We start from the raw sequence: 18,491 nt of genomic DNA on the forward strand, positions 1-18,491 counted from the left end.
CCCTTTGCTACTTTGGGCAGCCCCCCCACCCTCACACCACCCCAGCTCCAGCGCCGGGGGAGCGTGGCTGTGCCGAGCAAGCCTTCGGCACGGGCACGCGGCCATCTGGCGCCTTCCAAATGTTCCTGGCCTCGCAGGATCCCGGCCTCGCTCGGCGTTAACCCGCAGCGCACCGGCTGGGATGGGCTGGGGGGTGCTCGGCATCGCCTCTGTGCCCACCCTGGAGGTCCCCTAACAGGGTGTCAGGGGGGTGCGGAGCTGCCTGGGTGCCGCGGGCGGGGGACGGAGCCCCTCACCGCGCCGGGGCGGCTGCGGGTGTTACATGACCCGGCGTGGCCGGCGCTGGGCAGGGACGCACCGGGGCTGTGACTCACGCTGTGGCTATAACGGGGAGCGGGGAGAGGGGGGGCCGTGACCATCTGCGCAGCCTCAGGCCTGCCGATGCTTTTTTTTTTGCTTTTTTTTTTTTATTTTGGGGGGGGATCACGTTCGCCACACTGGGGCAAAACACCCCACGGCGCCACCGGTGCCACCCGTCACACCGAGACGCATGGGTGAAAATACCCGACAGCCCGAGGGGCACCCCCAGCACCCTGACCTGGCATGCAGGCTGGGGGTGTCTCCCCCCCCCCCAGCAGGGAGAGAGGGGCAGGGGAGGGGGCCAAGCTGGCTGCTCGCCTCCCGCGCCGGCTCGGCGGGGCGGGGGAACAAAGCTGGCACCGAGGGAAGCGGCTAAATTTAGCCCGTTTCCCTGCTCGCTCTGAACCGCGGCTCCGGGCTCCAGCCGGCCGAGGTGCCACCGTCTCTGCCGTCCATCTGTCGAGCGGTTTCGCCGCCCCGTCTCCCCCGACCCCCCCATCACCACCACCGCCTCCTGCCCCCCTCCCAGCTGGGGAGGGGGGTCAGACCCCTCTGGGGCCAAGGGGGGGATTGGGGTGGGAGGAGGGGTGCGTTGATGCTGGATGGTGGCACTGGGGTTGGGGGTACCTGGCGTGGAAGGAAGCGTGACCCCCGCGTTCATGCCCCCCAGGAGGCTGCGGTCAGCCCGGTCTGAGATGGGGACGGGGAGGAGAGGGTCCGTGCACGGGGAGATGGTTTCTTGTGGGGGGAGAGGGTTGTTGAAGGGGGAGATAGTCACTGCAGGGGAGTGGTGGTTGCAGGGGAGGTGGTGGTTGCACGGGAGATGGTTGTTGCAGAGGAGATGGTTCTTGTGGGGGAGATGGTCCTTGCAGGGGAGAAGGTCCTTGCAGGAGGGATGGCTCTTGCAGGGGGGATGGTTTCTTGGGGGAAAAATGGGCCTTGCAGCGGAGACGGTTGTTGCAGGGGAGATGATCTCTTGTGGGGGAGATGGTCCTTGCAGGGGAGATGGTCTCTTGCAGCAGGGGCAGTAGGGACTGGGACTGGTCCAGGCACTCCCAGCCCTGCCCACCTCGAGGGCACTGTAACACATTACGGGGTTGAGGGCTGACCCCATCACGGGTCCCACCAGCTCCGGGAGCAGTGGGCTGGGAGGTGCCACCAGCTGAGTGGGGACTGCTGCAGGAGACCCCAGCACGCCCAGGGCCAGGCCCAGGAGAAGGGCTGTGTCCCCCGGCTAAGCGTCGTCCCCAGCAGCGTGGGGGCATCGGGGTCCCCCGGGATCCCCACTTCCAGGGCCAGCCAGGATTTCGGAGCTGTTTTGCCAACGAGCCTCCCACCTCACCTCAGTGCAGCACTGGGCAGTTGGGGGATGCCAAGACCTGCAGGTACCCCCTGCTTATAGCCCAGAGCCCTCTCCCTGGTGCCAGGGCAGGTGCCAGAGCCTGCCCTGGGGATGTGGCACCCTGGGGTGCCGTGGGAGGGTGACTCCCAGCCCCGGCTCTCCTTGAGGCTGCATCTCCAGGGTGCGTTTGCCCAAGACTCCAGCCAAGCGCTTCCCGGCACCACCATCTCCTCCTGCAGCAGTGCTGCATCCTGGCACCATGCTGGGGCGGATGTGTCCCCCACCCAGCTCCTTCCTTGCGAGGGGACCCCAAAAAACCTCCACCCCAGCAACCAACGTCCCCGCAAAGGGAACCGGCAGCAAAGCAGCTCGGCTGGACTCGTTACCTAAGATGAAACCCAGGCGCCATCTGCTCCGTCTCCTAATTACCAGCGTGGCAGAGGGCAGGGCGGTGGGGGGACGTGGCGATGGCCGGGTCCAAACCGCGGCGGGAGCGGGGTGACAACCGAAGGAGGGGGTCAGGGCTGCCTACACACACCCTGCACCCCTGCCTGCAAACACCCTGTGCCCCAGCACCCATCCATGCCCACCCCGCTGGACCCCTGGCTCTTGCCCTGGTCCCCAGCGGCATCGTGGGGCGGTGGGTCCCCAAGGTGGGTGGGTGCCCTGGGAGGGTCTCTGGGTGGGATCCCAAGCACCCCCGGTGCTGGTGGGTGCCCCCGTTGTGGAGGCAGGCAGGGGATGCCCGGTGAGTGGGGTGCAGGCAGGGTGCCAAGGCATGGAGAGGAAGAGGAGGGTGCAGGACCTGCGTGCTTTGGGGTGGGAGATCGCGACGCCGACCCAACGGGGATGTGGAGGTTGCGGTGGCAGGAGTGAAGGCGGAGGGGAGGGGGGGTCCTCCTGCCTGCCCGGCCCCCCGCTTGGCGCAGGGAGGCGGGGGCTGGGGGGGGAGCACGGAAACCCTTGGAAAGCGCCTGCCAGGAAGCTGTCACTGGAGGGGATTTTCCACTGGTGTCAGCAGGCGCGGGACGGGCACAGGGGGACTCACAGGGCGGGGGGGGCCGGGGGCGTGGGAGCAAACAAGGGGGGTGTGGGAGTGTGCGAGGGGACAGCAGCAGCTGGGCAGGGGGGGTGCAAGGGGGGAAAAATCTCTGCCATGTCCCGGCTGTGGGCGAGTGTGAGCACATGTGCAAGGGGGAGGCACCGCCACGGCAGCCCCACGCTCGTGCAAGGGCAGAGGCAGAAGGGGGACACCCCCCGATGCCACATTGTCTGGGTGGAGGGGTGGGGGGGCACCTCCGTGCTGCCCCAGATGTGTGCATGCACACGAGGGACAGCTGTGCATGCAGAACACGCGTGGTGGGGGTGTCCGGAGACCCCACTGCACCCACCTGGGGCTATTTAGGGCCACTCCGACCCCTCCCGACACCCCGCTGTGCCCAGGGATGGGCAGAACCCCCTGTCCCCGGCGCTGCCGCCGCGGGCGGCTCGGCGTGGCACCCCGGCGGGGTGGGCTGGCAGTGGGCCGGCGTGTCCCCATCTGCGTGGCGGCTGGGTCCCCGCCACCTCCCTGTCTCCCGGTGGCATCTCCAACCCCACCCTGACGCCTGGGTGGCCTCAGAGCTGGGCACCAAACCACATCCGTGTCCTGCGGGTCCATCCCACCGCTGTGAGCTGCCGCCATGCCGGTGCCAAGCAAACCCTTCCATGCCGCCCCCCCCCCCCCCAGCGCCAGCTGGGGGTCAGGCCTGGGTGCCAGGGGACCTGGAGACAGAGAGGGGGGTACACAGCAGCTTCCAGCACCCTCAGGGTGCCGCCTCTCCCAGCGCACGGCACCGCTGCCACCCAAGCGGGAGCCATCTGGGTGCAGGGGGGGGGCGGAACGGGCCACGTCGCTCACCGCCAACCCTCCGTCAAGCCCGAAACCGTTAAACTAATTAAAGCTTTGCAGCAGGAGGATTAAGGCCGGGCAGGGGAGGTGGCAGCCCAGGTAGTCGATTAGTTCACCAGGCGAGGATATTGGATTTCTGCGCGGCGAGTCAGCAGTCTTCGGGGGCTGTTATCTTTGCAGGGCTGCGGGGTCAGGAGGTGGGAAGCGGAGGTGACTGCAATTTCGTCTGCTTCCCCCCCCCCACTTTGTTTCAGACCCCCCCCCCCCTCCTCCAGCCCCGCCGCAGCACCCAGCCTCGCCGCCTCTCGCCCGTCGTGTTCCCTCCATCCCTCTTCGCTTGTGTGGTCTCGGCTGGTGTTTTGTAACCAGCGAGGAGGGGAAAAAAAAAAAAAAAAGAAAAAGAAAAAAAATTAAAAAAAATCCGAAGGAAAAAGGCCCTACCCCTGGCGAGGGAGCCAGGAATGGCGAAGTCCGGAGAGCCTAATGTGAAACATGTGGCGGCTGCCTGGGGCTGAGCGGGGAGGTGAAAGTGAGCGCGGCGGCGTGGCGAGCATCCCGGCGCGCCCCGGTGCCCCCATCCCGCAGCCCCCTCCCCACGACCCCGCGCCAGGCTCCTGTCCTGCACCCGCTGCCGCGCGCGGGTGGGTGGTGGTGTGGGGTCGGTGGGTGCTGCCCGTCCCCATGGCGTGAGGTGGTGGGTGCTGGGTGGGGGGCGCAGGTGGTCCCCGCCGTGATGGTGGCGGTTCAGTTGAGGGGTGGGAGAAGCACCGGCACGGTGCGGGGAGCATCCCCCACCTTGGCACCGGACACGTGGCCGCGGTGGGGCTGGCAGTGGGTCCAAGGGCAGGAGCCTGGCACCGGCCAGCGTGGGGTAAGAGCTGGATGGATGAGGCAAGGGGGACATGCCCAGTGCCTCCAGCACCCATGGGTGCATGCCGATGGGTGCCATACACCCCGTTGAGGAGCCCACGCCCATCCCAAAGGGTTTCCCAATGCCTCCGCAACTCTGTGTGCCACAGGCGCCTGGGGGGCACACCGGCACAGAGACGAGGCACCCGCGCCCCGTGTCCCGTGCCGCCGCGGTCCTCCCCGTCGAGCCGTGCGCAGCGTGTGCGGCGGGGACCGGTTCCCAGCGGCTGTTCTGGAAAACCTCCCGTTTGCTTCCTTCCTGCCTGCCTCCCCACCACCAGCTCTCCGGGCACGTTAGAGCTTCGGCAGAGCCTCGACCAGCACATATTTTCCCGTTCCACATTGCCCTTGGCTTAACTCTCCGCCGCGCAGGCAACACGGTGGCGTTTGCCGGAGAGGTGCCTGCATCCCCTCGGTGCCCGTGTCCGCTCGGTGCCCAAAGGCTGACAGGGAGATGGGGAGGGGAGGGATGCAGATGGACTGACAGGTTGGAATTTTTTCCCTGCCTTGTTGATAAGTTGTCCCGCTCATCCAGCGACTGGGAAAAGCGGCCAAGCAGCTGCGGGTGGGTGCTGGGGGAGGGAGCCAACAGCGGGGATTCACACGTGGCTCTGAGTCGGGGGGGACCAGGCGGGCACACAGGCATGGGGGGGGCTGTGATGGGTTGGGGGCACCACCGTGCATCCCCATGGCGGGCAGGCAGCTGCTGCGGGTGCCTGGACCCGCAGGGTGGAGGGGAGTGGGGGGTAGAACAGGCAGAGTTGCAAGCACACGTGTGTGCGACATGCACATCGGTGTGGATACACACACATCCGTGTGGACACACGCACATCCGTGTGGGCACACACACATGTGGGCACACACACATGCGCCCGCAGCTCGGTGGGGAGGTGTCCTGCCTGGGTTGGGCAACCCCTGGCTAAAGGCACGGCTGCAAAGGGGTGTCCTGCCCCAAAATGCCAACCCGTGCCTGGGCATCCCATGATGGCCCCCATCCTGTGCAGCGGAAGGAACGGGATGGGTCCCTCGGTGTCCCCAGGAGCTATAGCTTGGAGGGGGAGGCACGAACTGGGGGCACACAGCATGTCCAGCCCCGCGGGCACCCATGTCAACCCGGGCAACGAGTTGTCCCTGGCGAGGGGGTCTCCGGGTTGACATGCGGGGGTCTCTGTTCTTGCTCGAGCAGATGGGAGCTCAGTCGCCTGCCAGCCCATTGCACTGGAGAACGGTGCCAGCCCGCCAGCCGAGTGGTTCCCGCGTGCCCAGGGCTCGGGCCCTCGCCAGCCCGGCAGCGACGGCGACGGCAGGAGCTTCAAAGTGAACCTGCACTGCAAACACCCCCGGCCCAGGTACCCCGGGGGGGCCCTCGCCCCGGGAACGGGGAGCGGGGGCTGCACCGGGGGTGGGGTGGTGGGGAGTGTAGAGAGGAGTTGGCAGCAAATCTGGGTGCCTCCGCTCTGCCCGTCCCTGCCTTGGTGGGAGTGGAGGGGCTGCAAAGCATCCCTGGGGATGGGAGGGGGGGCTCCGCAGCTTTGCAAAGCCCTTGGCTTGGGGGGGTGGGGGGCAAATAGGGGTGCCTGCAGTGCCCCATGGGGTGCAGGGTGGGCAGTGCAGTGGGTGCTGGGCACCCCTTCCCAACCATCAGTGCTTGTGCAACACTCCCCCCCCCCGGCAAACCTCGCTTGCGCCCCCATTACCAAGGAGGGGAAACTGAGGCAGGAGCGATGCAGGGGGGTCCCCGGGGGCTGCTGGCACCGGGCAGCGTCACCTCGAGTGGGGACAGCAGCTGCGCGCGGGGTGTCCCGGGTGGGCTGGGGGGGGGGCGGGGGGGACACGACACACACACTCAGCCACCTCCGCGGGGAAAGAGCTTCCGTCCCCTCCCCAGCCCCGGGCTGTCCGTCTGTCCGTCCGTCCGTCCGGGCCGGGGCGGCGGGGGGGCGGCGGGGGCCGGGCCGGGGCGGCGGGCGGGCGCGTGGCTCACCGGGGACACCTAGTGGCAGCGCGGCCGCAGGGCCCCCGCCGAACCCCCCCCCCCCCCGAACCCCCCCCCGCCACCACCGCCCCCAGCACCCCGGCCCCGCGGAGGGGTTGGTGGTGGTGAGGGGTTGGGGGGAGGGTGGTGTATGGGGGGGTAAACGTGTCCCCTCTGTCCCCCTAGATCGAAGGCAGCCTCCCCCCGCCCCCCTCATCCCACCCCCGCCCGCCCCGGTCCCCGCCCCGCTCGCAGCCCCGACGCCAGGGTGATGGGCGGGCGCTGCCCTCTCGGCTGGGGGAGCTCGGGAGGATCGGCCCCTGGTACGTCCCTTGGTAGGGACCGGTGCTACGGCAGCTGTGGGGGTGGGGGGGCCCCAGGTCACCCCCTCCCCGCTCGGGGCTAACCCCCCCCCCGCACCCCTTCCTTTGCAGAGAGCTCAAGTGCAATAGCAGGAGCAGCAGCAAAGCCGAGGGTAAGTTCCGAGCCCCGCCCCCCCCGCGACTCCCCCGGACCCCCCAGCCCTGCCCCACGGGGGGACGGGGCAGCCCAGACACCCCCCCGGACACAGCCACATTGCTTCCCCTTGGAGATGGCTCTGCACCAGGGCGAGCCTGGGGCTGGCACGGGTGGTCCTGCCGTGCGGAGGGCATCCAGCCCCCTGTGAGCAGGGGAGGGGGCTGGACCCCATTTCCCCACCACTGCGGTGGGCGAGGGAGGAGGCTGGGGGCAGGTTCCCACGGTGCTGGCCGTGTTCTCGCTGGTGATGGTGCAGAGATGAGCTGGGTGGGTGAACGCGGGCACCCCGTCTCCGAGGGTGGTGGGGATGGAGCCAGGCAGTGCCAGCCTCACCGTGCCCCCTCTCTGCCCCACGCAGGTCCCGGTCTCACCTTCCCCGACCCCCATGTCAGCAACTGCTCGGCCAAGCGGCACGCGGGGGAGGAGGAGGTCAGGATGCGCGTGAAGCCCCCGGGCCCAGTGGTAACAACCAGCGTTGTGCGCGGCTCGCCCGACTACGTCCGAGAGCCCAAGTTCTACCCGCCGGGGCACCCGGCGCAGCGGCCTCCGGCCTGTCCGGCGGAAAAGGCCTTATCCTGCAGCGTGCTGAGCTTCCCTGAGGGCTCGTGCCCCGCACTCGGCCGGGAGCACCAGGCAGGCTCGCTGCTGCACGGCGACCCGGCTGACCGGTGCCAGAGCGTGCACGGGGGCACCAAGGCGGCGGAGGACTTGTTGGGCTGTGCCGGTGAGCCCCGGATCCTGGGGGGCAGCGCGGAGGAAGCAGCCGCCCACGACCGGGCGCCTAAAACCTTCCCCAACGCGACGCTGGCCTCGGGCCGCTGCAACGTCGACGGCATCCTCGCCTTGCTGCGGAGCAAGTGCGGCAACGGGCACATCAACCTCCACCCCGTGGTGCAGCTCATCGACATCATGAAGGACCTCAACCGTCTCTCCGAGGACCTCAAGAGCAGCGGGGTGCACCTGGACTGCGGCAACCTCCGCGGCAGCGGTGGTGGCCACGAGGACGGCCGCCTCTTGCCCGCCGACCGCGACCTCCAGTACAGCTTCTTCTCCTCGCCCTCCCTGGCCAACAGCATCCGCAGCCCTGAGGAGCGGGGGGTGCTCTGCAAAACCGAACCGGCACGGCACCCCCGGCCCCCGGTGCACGACGGAGAAGCCGACGGTGGCGGGGGGAGCGCCCCACAGCCCCCCGGCCATAGCGGGGGCGTGGGGGGCGCCTCCAAAGCGCCGGCGGAGGAAGCCGGTTGCTCCCAGCCCGATGCCGGTGATTATTCAGACCTGGCCGAGGCGGACATCCTGAACGAACTGGCCTCGCTGGCGTGTCCGGGGACGCAGCTGCTGGAATCGCAGGCGATGGAGCCGCAGCCCCAGTTGCTGCCAGCCCAAGAGCTGGACTCCCAGTCCCGGCTGTTGGATTCCCAGTCTCTGGAGTCACAGCCCCAGCTGCTCGATTCGCAGAGCCTGGAACCGCTGCCGGCATCGCTGGAACTGCAAAACCTGGAACCGTTGGGGTTGCAGTCGCTGGAGCCGCTTTCCGAGTCGCTGGAGCTGCAGTCGCTGGAGCCCTTATCCGAATCACTGGAGCTCCAGTCGCTGGAGCCGCTGGCGGAACCGCTGGGGCTGCAGACGCTGGAGCCGCTGCCCGGAGCCCTGGAGCCGCCGCTGCTGGACGCGCGGGCACCGCTGCTGCCCGCCGAGCCCTCACTGCTGGAGACGCAGCCGCTGGGGCCCGTCTCGGAGCTGCTGGAGGCACAAGCGGGTGCCGGGGACCCGCTGCGGCCCCACGGGCTGCAGCCCCGGCTCGGCGGGTGTCCCCTGGGCAGCGCGGTGAAGCGAGGCCCCTGCGGGGGCCGGGGGGCCGGGCGATGCGGCGAGGACCACCGCAAGTACGCCCTGCGCCGGACAGACAAGCCAAAGATGCTGTGCCGTCGGAGGAGGGCAGGGCGAGGGCGGCGGGTGGACATCACCTCCGACAGCCGTGTCTTGTCCCCCCTCGCCCTACCCACCGAGGTGCCCCCTGGGCCCGAAGAGCCCGGCGCCCCGCTGCTGGCCCCCCCGCCGTCACCCCCCATCGCCTTGGACCCCGACGAGGTGCCCAAGGCCCCTGCGACGGGGAAGAAGAGCAAATGCCGGGGGGTGAGGAAGATGGTGGTGAAGATGGCCAAGATCCCCGTGTCCCTGGGGAGGAGGAACAAGACCACCTACAAGGTGTCATCGCTCAGCAGCAACCTGAACCTGGAGGGCAAGGAGCTGGCGGCCAGCAGCTCCATGGAGCCCACGCCGCTGCTCAAGATGAAGAACAACGGGCGCAACGTGGTGGTGGTCTTCCCCCCCGGCGAGATGCCCATCATCCTGAAGCGGAAGCGGGGCAGACCTCCCAAGAACCTGCTACTGGGCCAAGCCAAGCCCAAGGAGCCCACCCCGGAGGTGAAGAAGAGGAGAAGGAGGAAGCAGAAGCTGGCCTCGCCCCAACCCTCCTACATCGCTGACACCAACGACAGCAAGGCGGACTACTCGGACGTGCTGGCCAAGCTGGCGTTCCTCAACCGGCAGAGCCAGTGCTCGGGGCGCTGCTCGCCACCCCGCTGCTGGACCCCCAGCGAGCCCGACTCCATCCACCAAGCCCCCGACACCCAGAGCATCTCCCACTTCTTGCACCGCGTCCAGGGCTTCCGCCGGCGCGGTGGCAAAGCGGGGGGTTTCGGCGGGCGTGGGGGCGGCCACGCTGCCCGCGCCGCCCGCTGCTCCTTCAGCGATTTCTTCGAGGGCATCGGGAAGAAGAAGAAAGCCCCCACCGCCGCCCTCCACGCCGACGCCGTCCACCCGCGCAAGCGGGGCCGGCCGGAGCCCGACCCCGTGGGCAAACCCAAGCGGAAGCGACGGGCGCGCAAGAACGGGGCGCTCTTCCCCGAGCCCGACGCCGGGCAGAGCTTCGGCGACGGCATCACCGAGTGGGGCGGCGGAGAGAAGGGCAGCCCTTGGGCCCCCCACCACAGCCACCCCGGTGGCCAGCCCGGCCGGAACGGTGGCTACCAAGGGGCCGAGGCAAGGCCGTTCCACGCCGCCGCGCTGGAGTCAGGCTCCTCCGGCCGCGCCGGCTTCTACGCCGGGAGCGCACCGTCCTCGCAGACGGAGTCCGGCCCGGAGAGGCACAGCCTTTTCACCGGCTACTTCCGCTCCTTACTGGACTCGGATGACTCCTCCGACCTGCTGGACTTCGCCCTCTCGGCATCCCGCTCCGAGTCCCGCAAGTCGGCGGCCGCCTACACGGCTCCACCGGCTGCCTTGCCGGGCCAGCGAGGCATGGCCGCGTACCCAGCCCGTGGCGGCAAGGTGGCCGCCGCCACCCCCGGCGCCGAAGCTGCTTTCCACGCCGCCATGCAGGGCCGGCCGGCTTTCCCACCTGGCCGTGCCGCCGCCGCTGCCGCCGCCGGCTACGGAGTGGCCCAAGCGTCGTCGGAGTGCCGTGGGGCTGAGGCATTCCCCAAGCTGGCACCGCCCTCGGCCGTCTCCCGGTCCCCCACGGCTCACCCAGCGGCCAGCGGCACCCCCGGCTACTCCCCGTACGGCAGCTACGGTGCCGGGCAGAGCGTGGCACCCGCCAGCGTCTTCCCGCCGGGGAAGCAGTACCCGTCGGCGCAGGACTGTCCCAACAACAAGGACTGCAGCTTCGCCTACGGCAGCGGCAACAGCCTCCCGTCCTCCCCCAGCAGCGCCCACAGCGCCGGTTACGCGCCGCCGCCGGCGGGTCCCAGCCTGCCGCTGGGCAAAGCCGCCTTCTTCAACAGCGCCGAGCAAGGGGGGCAGTTCTCCAGCGCGGCGCACACGCCGTTGCGCTGCGACAGCCGGGCCAGCACCGTCTCGCCCGGCGGTTACATGGTGCCCAAGGGTTCAGCCTCCTTCCAGCCCTCGCCCGAAAATTGCCGGCAGTTCCCCAGCGCCGCGCCGTGGGCTTTCCGGCAAGGCTACAGCGCGTTGGACTGGAGCTCGGAGGCCTTCGGCCAGCTCTACAACCCGGGCTTTGAGTGTCACCTCAACGAGCCCAACGTCATCCTGGACATCTCCAACTACACCCCGCAGAAGGCCAAGCAGCAGACGGTCTCGGAGACCTTCTCCGAGTCCTCCTCCGACAGCACCCAGTTCAACCAGCCGGCCGGCTACCGGCGTGCCAACAGCGAGGCTTCCTCCAGCGAGGGCCAGTCCAGCCTCTCCAGCCTGGAGAAGCTGATGATGGACTGGAACGAGGCGTCCTCCGCCCCGGGCTACAACTGGAACCAGAGCGTCCTCTTCCAGAGCAACTCCAAGCCCGGTCGGGGCCGACGGAAGAAGGTGGACATGTTCGATACCTCCCACCTCAACTTCTCCTCCTCTTCCTCCTCCTCCTCCGTGTACCCCTCCAAGAGGAGCACGGGGCCCCGACAGCCCCGGGGGTCCCGGGGGGCTTGTGCCTCCAAGAAGGAGAGGGGGACGGGCAAGGCCAAGTTCCCCACCAAGTCGCAGGCGGTGAACCCCCTCTTCCAGGAGAGCACGGACCTGGGCTTGGACTACTACAGCGGGGACAGCAGCATGTCCCCCCTGCCCTCCCAGTCGCGGGGCTTCGGGGTGGGCGAGCGGGACCCCTGCGACTACGCTGGCCCCTACTCCATGAACCCTTCCACCCCTTCGGACGGGACCTTCGGCCAGGGCTTTCAGAGCGACTCCCCCGGTTTGGGGCAACCGGATTTGGAGAGCAAACACTTCCCCGCCCTCCCGCCCCAGCTGGCGGCCCCTGGCCAGCAGACTGTCTTCGAGGCCGGCTTGCAGAAAGCCTTCTCGCCCAACTGCTCCCCGACCTTGGCCTTCAAGGAGGACCTCCGGGCGGGCGACCTCCGCAAGCTGCCCGCCTGCGACTCGCTCAAACACAGCATGCAGGGGGGGGCCCTGCCCCACGCCCCCCACCTCACTTGCCGCGATCTCCCCATGCCTCAACCGCACTACGACTCCCCCAGTTGCAAAAACCCCCCGTACTGGTATTCCCCCAACGCCAGCACCCGCAGCCCTTCGTACGACGGCAAAGCGGGGGCCGGGATGCTGGTGGACTTCATGGGTAGGACGGACCCCCCGTGTCTCAACCCCCACTTGGGCAGCCCAAGCGGCACCCACCCTTCCAAGGGCGAGAAGGAACCCTTGGAGATGGCCCGGGCTCACCACCGAGCACCCTACGCTTGTCCCTTGATCAATGACTTGAACATCTCCCCCGTCCCGAGGGACTCAATGCTGCAGCTGCAGGACAACTACAGGTACCCCAGTTTTGCACCCCAAGGGCACCCCGTCATGGCCCCCACCCAGAAGAGCGGGTTTTTGGGCCCCATGGTAGAGCAACAACACCCCGAGGACACTTTTACGGTCACCTCATTGTAGTATCTGCTGACGTGCCAACCGGACAACGAGGTTTTGTTACAGGGTAGGTGGGGGAGCCCCTCGGGGCGAGGGGGTGGGTGGTAGGGTGGGCACCCGCGGACCCTTGTCATCGTGCGTGTGTCCCCCCCCCAACTCCTCTCCGTGTTGTGTTTCTCTTTCAGAGGTAATTTAGCCAGCACTTTTTTCTGGAACACTTTTCAAGTTCTGTATTTAACTGGGATTGGAACCGTTTGTTTGTTTTCTAAAAAAAAAGAAAAGAAAAAAAAAGGAAAAAAAAAAAAGAAAAAAAGTTAAAAAATAAGCGAATCGAAAGGAAAAAAAAAATATAATAATGGACGAAGAGAGAAACCCCCCCCTGTTTTTTCACCCCCTGCCCGCTCCACCTGCCAAGCGCCTGGCTCTGCTTTCCGGACTGCCGCCCCCCCCTCCCGCCCCGCAGCAGGACAATCGGACGGACGGACAGCTGGACGGACGGACGGATGGCACCGACCCCCCACCCCACCCCGAGCCCAGGGCAGGGGGGACAGGAGGCAGCCGTGGGGCCTGGGGATCAGCAGCCGGTGCCCCCTGCCCGCAGCCCGCCCAGGGGGTGAGGGCAGCCCCCTCGGCTCCCCCCGGGGGGGGTCTGGTTGGGGATTTTTGGGTTTTTTCCCTTTTTCCTCCCCGCCTGCTCGCTTGCTGGGGGTGTTTTTCTTGCCGGATGGATGGCGATGGGTGTTCGGGAGAGGTGACCCCCACCAGGCTCCGGCAGCTTCGCCAGCAGGGCTCGGAGATGCCACCGTCACCCGGTAAGTGCCACCCAAGCCCCCTCGCTGCCCATCCCCTGGGAGGGTGCTGTAGGGCTGGGTCTGGGAGATGAGGGCGGGGGGCAGCGTGGGTGCGCTGGGTGCTCCGCGCTTTCCAGTGGAGTTTCTCACCCAAATGCACCTGGTGAGGTTCACCCAGTGGGTGCCCCTGGCCCTGTTTGGGCTGCGAGTGCTTGCCTCGGGTGTTGCCCCATGGCCAAGCATCAAATTGGGGATCCCCGTCTGCGTGGCGCAGGGTCTGGTCTGGGTGCTGGGTGCTGGACCCCAGGGTGGTGGGATGTGGGAGCCCAGGGTGGTGGGGTGCCGTGTGCTAGACCCCAGGGTGCCAGAGCTGGAGAATGTGGGGTGCTCCAGTGCCCTGGGTATGTGGGTACCAAACTGGGGGTACACAGGACCCCAATCCCCTGGGTGCATGGGTGCCAGCTGGAGGGTGAGCAGGACCCCAGACCCCTGGGTATATGGGTGCCAGACCTGGGGTGGGCAGGACCCCAGACCCCCGAGTATGTGGGTACCGGATGGGGGGTAGGCAGGACCCCAAATCTCTGGGTACGTGGGTGCCAGAGAGGGGTGGGTAGGACCCCGAACCCCTGGGTATGTGGATGCCAGTCCTGGGATAGGTGGGACCCCAAACCCCGGGGTATGTGGGTGCCAGCTGGGGGGTGGGCAGGACTCCAGATCCTTGGATACATGGGTGCCAAATAGGGTGTGGGTAGGACCCCAGACCCCTGTGTATGTGGGTGCCAGCTGGGGGGTGGGCAGGACTCCAGATCCTTGGATACATGGGTGCCAAATAGGGGATGAGCAGGATCCCAAACCCCTGGGTATATAGGTGCCAGCTGGGAGGTGGGCTTGACCCCAAATCCCTGGGTACATGGGTGCCAGATGAGGGTTGGGCAGGACCTCAAACCCCTGGATATGTGGGTGCCAGTCCTGGGGTAGGTGGGACCCCAGACCCCTGGGTACGTGAGTGCCAGATGGAGGGTGGGTTTGACCCCAGAACCCTGGGTACATGGGTGCCAGACCTGGGGTAGGCGGGACCCCAGACCCCTGGGTATGTGGGTGCCAGACAGGGGGTGGGCAGGACCCCAGATCCCCGGGTACATGGGTGCCAGCTGGAGGGCACGTGCCGAACCCCAACCTCCCACCCGACACCCCCAGCCGGGACAAGGTGCCCCAGTGGTGGGTCACTCACCCCTCTCTCCCCCCACAGCCCGCCTGCCAGCCACAGCACCCTCGGCCCCGCGCCCCCCACCCATCCCGGCCACCGGAGCAGAGAGGAGAGGAGGGGGCTGCCGCCGGCGGGGTACCCCAACTCCGTCACCCCCCACTTCGCCCACCGGCCCCCGCCTCGGCCGTGGCGCCGGCGCCGCGTTTCTCTCTCCTCCCGGCCAGAAGCAGAGGGACTCTTTGAATTTTTATTTTTTATTTGATTAATTTTCATTTTCTGCACAAAAACCAGCAATTGTAAATACTTTTGAAGAAAAGAAGTTAAAAGAAAAAAAAAAAAAGTTTAAGGGGAAAAAATAAAGTTAAAAAAGCTGAAAACTCACACACACACAAAAAAATAAATAAAAATAGAAAAGGAGAGCCACGCACCGGAGGGAGAAGCAAAAAATGAGCGAGAACAGAGACCTAAAACGACCGAGAGGTGAATATGCAGGAGAAAAGAGCAAAAACCCACCAGTATGCACTGAGAAAAATTTATTTACAGATCGAGCGACGAAAAAAAAGAGAAAAAAAAAAAAGAAAAGAAAAGAAAAAAAAAAGTAACAATAACCTATTTATTGTATATAATGTTTTATTATAAATCGTGTCTTGTATATTGCATTCTGTACATCTGCTGTGGTTTTGTGGTGTGCAACTTCCGCATGGGTTCCGTGGGTTTCCGTTGCCTTTTTTTAATGCCGATGCCGATGATTTTTGAGTTTTATTTTTTATTCTGATGAAGGAGGAGGCGGGAGGGTTTTTTTTGTTTTGGCAGTACACACCCAAAGATCCAAATTTGTATTAAAAAAAAAAAAAAAGGAAAAAAAAAGTTTTAAAAAAAGAACTTAATTAAAAAAATAAAAAATAATTAAAAAAATAATTAAAAAAAAAAAAGAAATTAAAGAGAAAAATAAATTAAAGAGAAGGGAAAAAAAGAGAAATCAATCACACACCCTGTTGGTGGGGAGGGGGAGATGGGGGGTGCTGGGGTGCAGGCTGGGGCAAAGGGGGGGTCACCGGCTTTTCCGCGGCCCCCGGAGCGGCGGTGGTGATGAGCTCAGGGTGTGGGTGCGTGCCTGGGTGCCCGGGGAGCCTTTGGGCTCCTATTCCCCCCCCGAGTCCCCGGTGTGTCGTGTGTGTCCCCCCACGCCCCGAGTTCGGCAACTTCTGTTCAGCTTTGTGGATTGTGGAGAAAAAAAAGGGAAAAAAAAAGGAAAAACTCACCCCGAAATTGAAAAAAAAAAGGTGAAATACAAAGAAAAAAAAGGGCCCCCCCACTCGGTCGAAATAGCCCCCCCACCCCCTTCCCCACCCCCTCCTGTGCTGCCCCTCCCCAGCTGCCCCGGGCAGTGCTTGTGCCCTGGCTGGATCGGACACCCCCCCCCCCCCCCAGCCCCGGTGAGCCCCCCCGGACCCCCCACCCCCCCCGGGCCCCCCCCCCGTTCCCTCCGGCTGCTTTTTTTTGTGTTCTACAGGGCGGAATTTTTCCGAGGCACTTTTTTGATATTAAAAAGACCCGGATCCATCGAGCCGTGCCCGTTCGTGCTTCTCTTCGGGGTGGCACAGCCTGGCTGTGCCCGGGGGGGGCAGGGGGGGCTGGAGGGAGGCTGACCCCCCCCTCCCCCCCTTCGGATGGGGGGTGGGATGCCAGGATCCGGCCTAAGGGGGATTGTAGCGAGAAAGCTGAATTTTGGGGCAAATCGGGGTGTGATATGGCACAAGGAGGGGAGGGTCCTGGGGCTCTCCCCGGGATGGGGAATGTCAACGGGGGGTCCTGGGGGGGCACCCAGAGCACCCCAGGGATCCGCTGCCCGCCCCAATCTCCTCATGCTCTGTGAGTGCGTGAGGCATTGCTGGGAGGGGTGCAGGGTGGGTGCCCACTCCTCCTTGGCACCTATGGAGCACCCTGGGTTCGGGTCTTTTGAGGGGGGGCGGGGGACACACAGAGGGCTGCGGGCAGCTTCAGGGGGACGGGTGGGAAAAGCGCCAGCACCGGAAAGGGGCGAAAGGGAGGAAGATAAGCAACAAAAAAAAAAAATTAAAAATATAAATAAATAAAATACAAAATGTAAAATATAAAAGAAAATAGTATTAAAATAAAATAAATAAAATCAAAATAAAATCAAAATAAATTCAAAATAAAACAAAACAAAATAAAAATAACATAAAATAAAATAAAATAAAATAAAATAAAATAAAATAAAATAAAATAAAATAAAATAAAATAAAATAAAATAACCACAATTAAAAAAAAATCCACCGACTTCCAGGAGCAGGAGGATGAAGGCTGCAGCATCCTCCGGGCGAGGGGGGGCTTCAGGGGAGGGGGGGGACGCAGCTACCTGTGGGTGGGAGAGGTCAGCGATCCCGGCGGGGTCAGGGCTGCTGCAGCGAAGTGCTTGTGCAGCGCTGGGGGGGGGGTCCGGGAAGGGGGGGGTCGGCAGGAGGTTGCTATGGAGAAGAACACGCGATGCATACTGATGGCGGGGGGGGGGGGTGGGGGGGGGGGGGAGCGGGGCTGCCAGCGCTGCCACAACCTCGGGAGATGTCGGTGCTGGGGTGGGGGGTGCTGGGGGACCCCCCCCTCTTTGCTGGGCTGGGGGATCAGTAAAGCATCCTCCCCCCGCCAAGGGAGCCTGGTTTAATGCAGCTCCCCCCGCCCAGGTACAGGGTGAGGGGCACCCTGAGCACCCAGCCGGGCACGGAGCCGGGCTCGCGGGACACCCCCCCACACCGCGGGGGGGTCGCCGGTCCCTGTGGCCCAGGTGAAGGCGGTTGGGCGTTTGGTGGGGGATGTATTTCAACCCCACCCGCCCCCCCCAGGGCCCTGCAGGTGCCTCTGAGCGCTTCAGGGGAGGGGGCTCTGGGTGCTGGTGGGTCACAGAACCTCCCCAAATCTGGCTGGGGGGTGTGTGTGGCTGCTGGGGGTGAGGTGAGTCCCATACTGCTGCAGGGGCTGAACTCGGGGGGGGGGGGGGGCACTGCTCCTCTGTGCACCCCCAGTGTCCCCTGCCCTTGGGTGAAGCTGGGGTGGAGGTGATGGAGGAGGGTGGGGGGCTCCCCCCAAGAGGGTGCTGCCTCTCTGCCCTGGGGTCCCACGGGTGCTTGGGGACTGGCTATGCTAGCTGCAAGCGCCCTGGTGCTGGGTAGTTTGGGGGAGGGGGCACTTGCACCCCAAATGTGCCACACTGAGTGCCTGGGGGGTCTCCTCCAGGCTGGGCAGTTGCAGGAACCCCCCAGCTGGTGCTGATCTGGGAGATGCTGCTCACGCCTGGCACAGCTGGAGAGTGTCATTCCCCCCACCCCTAGCCTGGAGCCCCCACCCCAGGGTGGCTGCAGTGCTGGGAGGCTGCTGGTGGGGAGGGGATGGGGGTTGGAGGCAGGGAGGGTGCTGTGGTGGAGGTGGGAGGTGACCCCTCGGGGGGGGCCACCTTGATGCTGTGCTCTCACCTTGTGGGCACTAAACAACCCTGACCGTGACGTTGTTCAGTGGGGACACTGAGGCACGGGGAGGACAGCCTAGATCCCCAGGCCAGCTCCCGCCTGGCCACTCCTGGGGGGGTGTCTTTTGTGGGCATGTGACTCTTCCCACTCTGGCTCCAACGTGATGCTTCCGACAAGCATCAAATTTGCTCTTTTCCCCCCCGTTTTTCCTCTCTTTGGCTTTAGGTCACAAAAAGCGGCATCAAGGGAGGACAATTAGTGCCCGGGCACGGCGGGCGCAAATGAGCATGAGACCAACGGCAGCACCGGGGCGAGCTGGGAGAGAAATTCCCCCTGGAGGGGTAAAATCCCACCGAGAGGCACCGCCTGGCACGGCCGCAGCCTCCCTGGGCACGGCTGGCTGCTTGGAGCCCAGCTTGATTTTATTGATTTTATTAATTTTTTTTTATTTTTTTTTTTTTTTAAGACTCAATTAAGTCCATCGAGCAGCCTGAGCTGTTTCTGAGGCTGAAAAGCCTCGTGATCAGGCTGATTGCAGGGGGTTTATTGGCCCAGCCCAGTGTTGCCACCGCCGCACCCGCCTCTCACCTGGCTTTTACCAGCAGAAGCTTCTTGGGGAAGTGGTGAGGGGGGGAAAGG

The 18,491-nt window shown here is 65.2% G+C and overlaps 1 protein-coding gene across 2 annotated transcripts in view; it reads left to right on the top strand.

The window, feature by feature from the left end:
* The window catches only part of AHDC1 (AT-hook DNA binding motif containing 1), a 51,222-nt gene extending 38,826 nt beyond the window's left edge, over positions 1-12,396 (top strand). For both annotated transcript variants that reach the window (XM_086626232.1, XM_086626231.1), the window contains exons 2-4: positions 5,689-5,851; positions 6,912-6,952; positions 7,355-12,396. In XM_086626232.1, the coding sequence (XP_086482358.1) occupies positions 5,689-5,851; positions 6,912-6,952; positions 7,355-12,396 (5,246 nt within the window). The remainder of the gene's footprint in view (positions 1-5,688; positions 5,852-6,911; positions 6,953-7,354) is intronic.
* The last annotated feature ends 6,095 nt before the right edge of the window (positions 12,397-18,491 follow it).

The sequence above is a fragment of the Tauraco erythrolophus genome, chromosome 24, assembly GCF_009769465.1.
Source record: "Tauraco erythrolophus isolate bTauEry1 chromosome 24, bTauEry1.pri, whole genome shotgun sequence".
In the NCBI taxonomy this organism is placed as follows: domain Eukaryota; kingdom Metazoa; phylum Chordata; class Aves; order Musophagiformes; family Musophagidae; genus Tauraco; species Tauraco erythrolophus.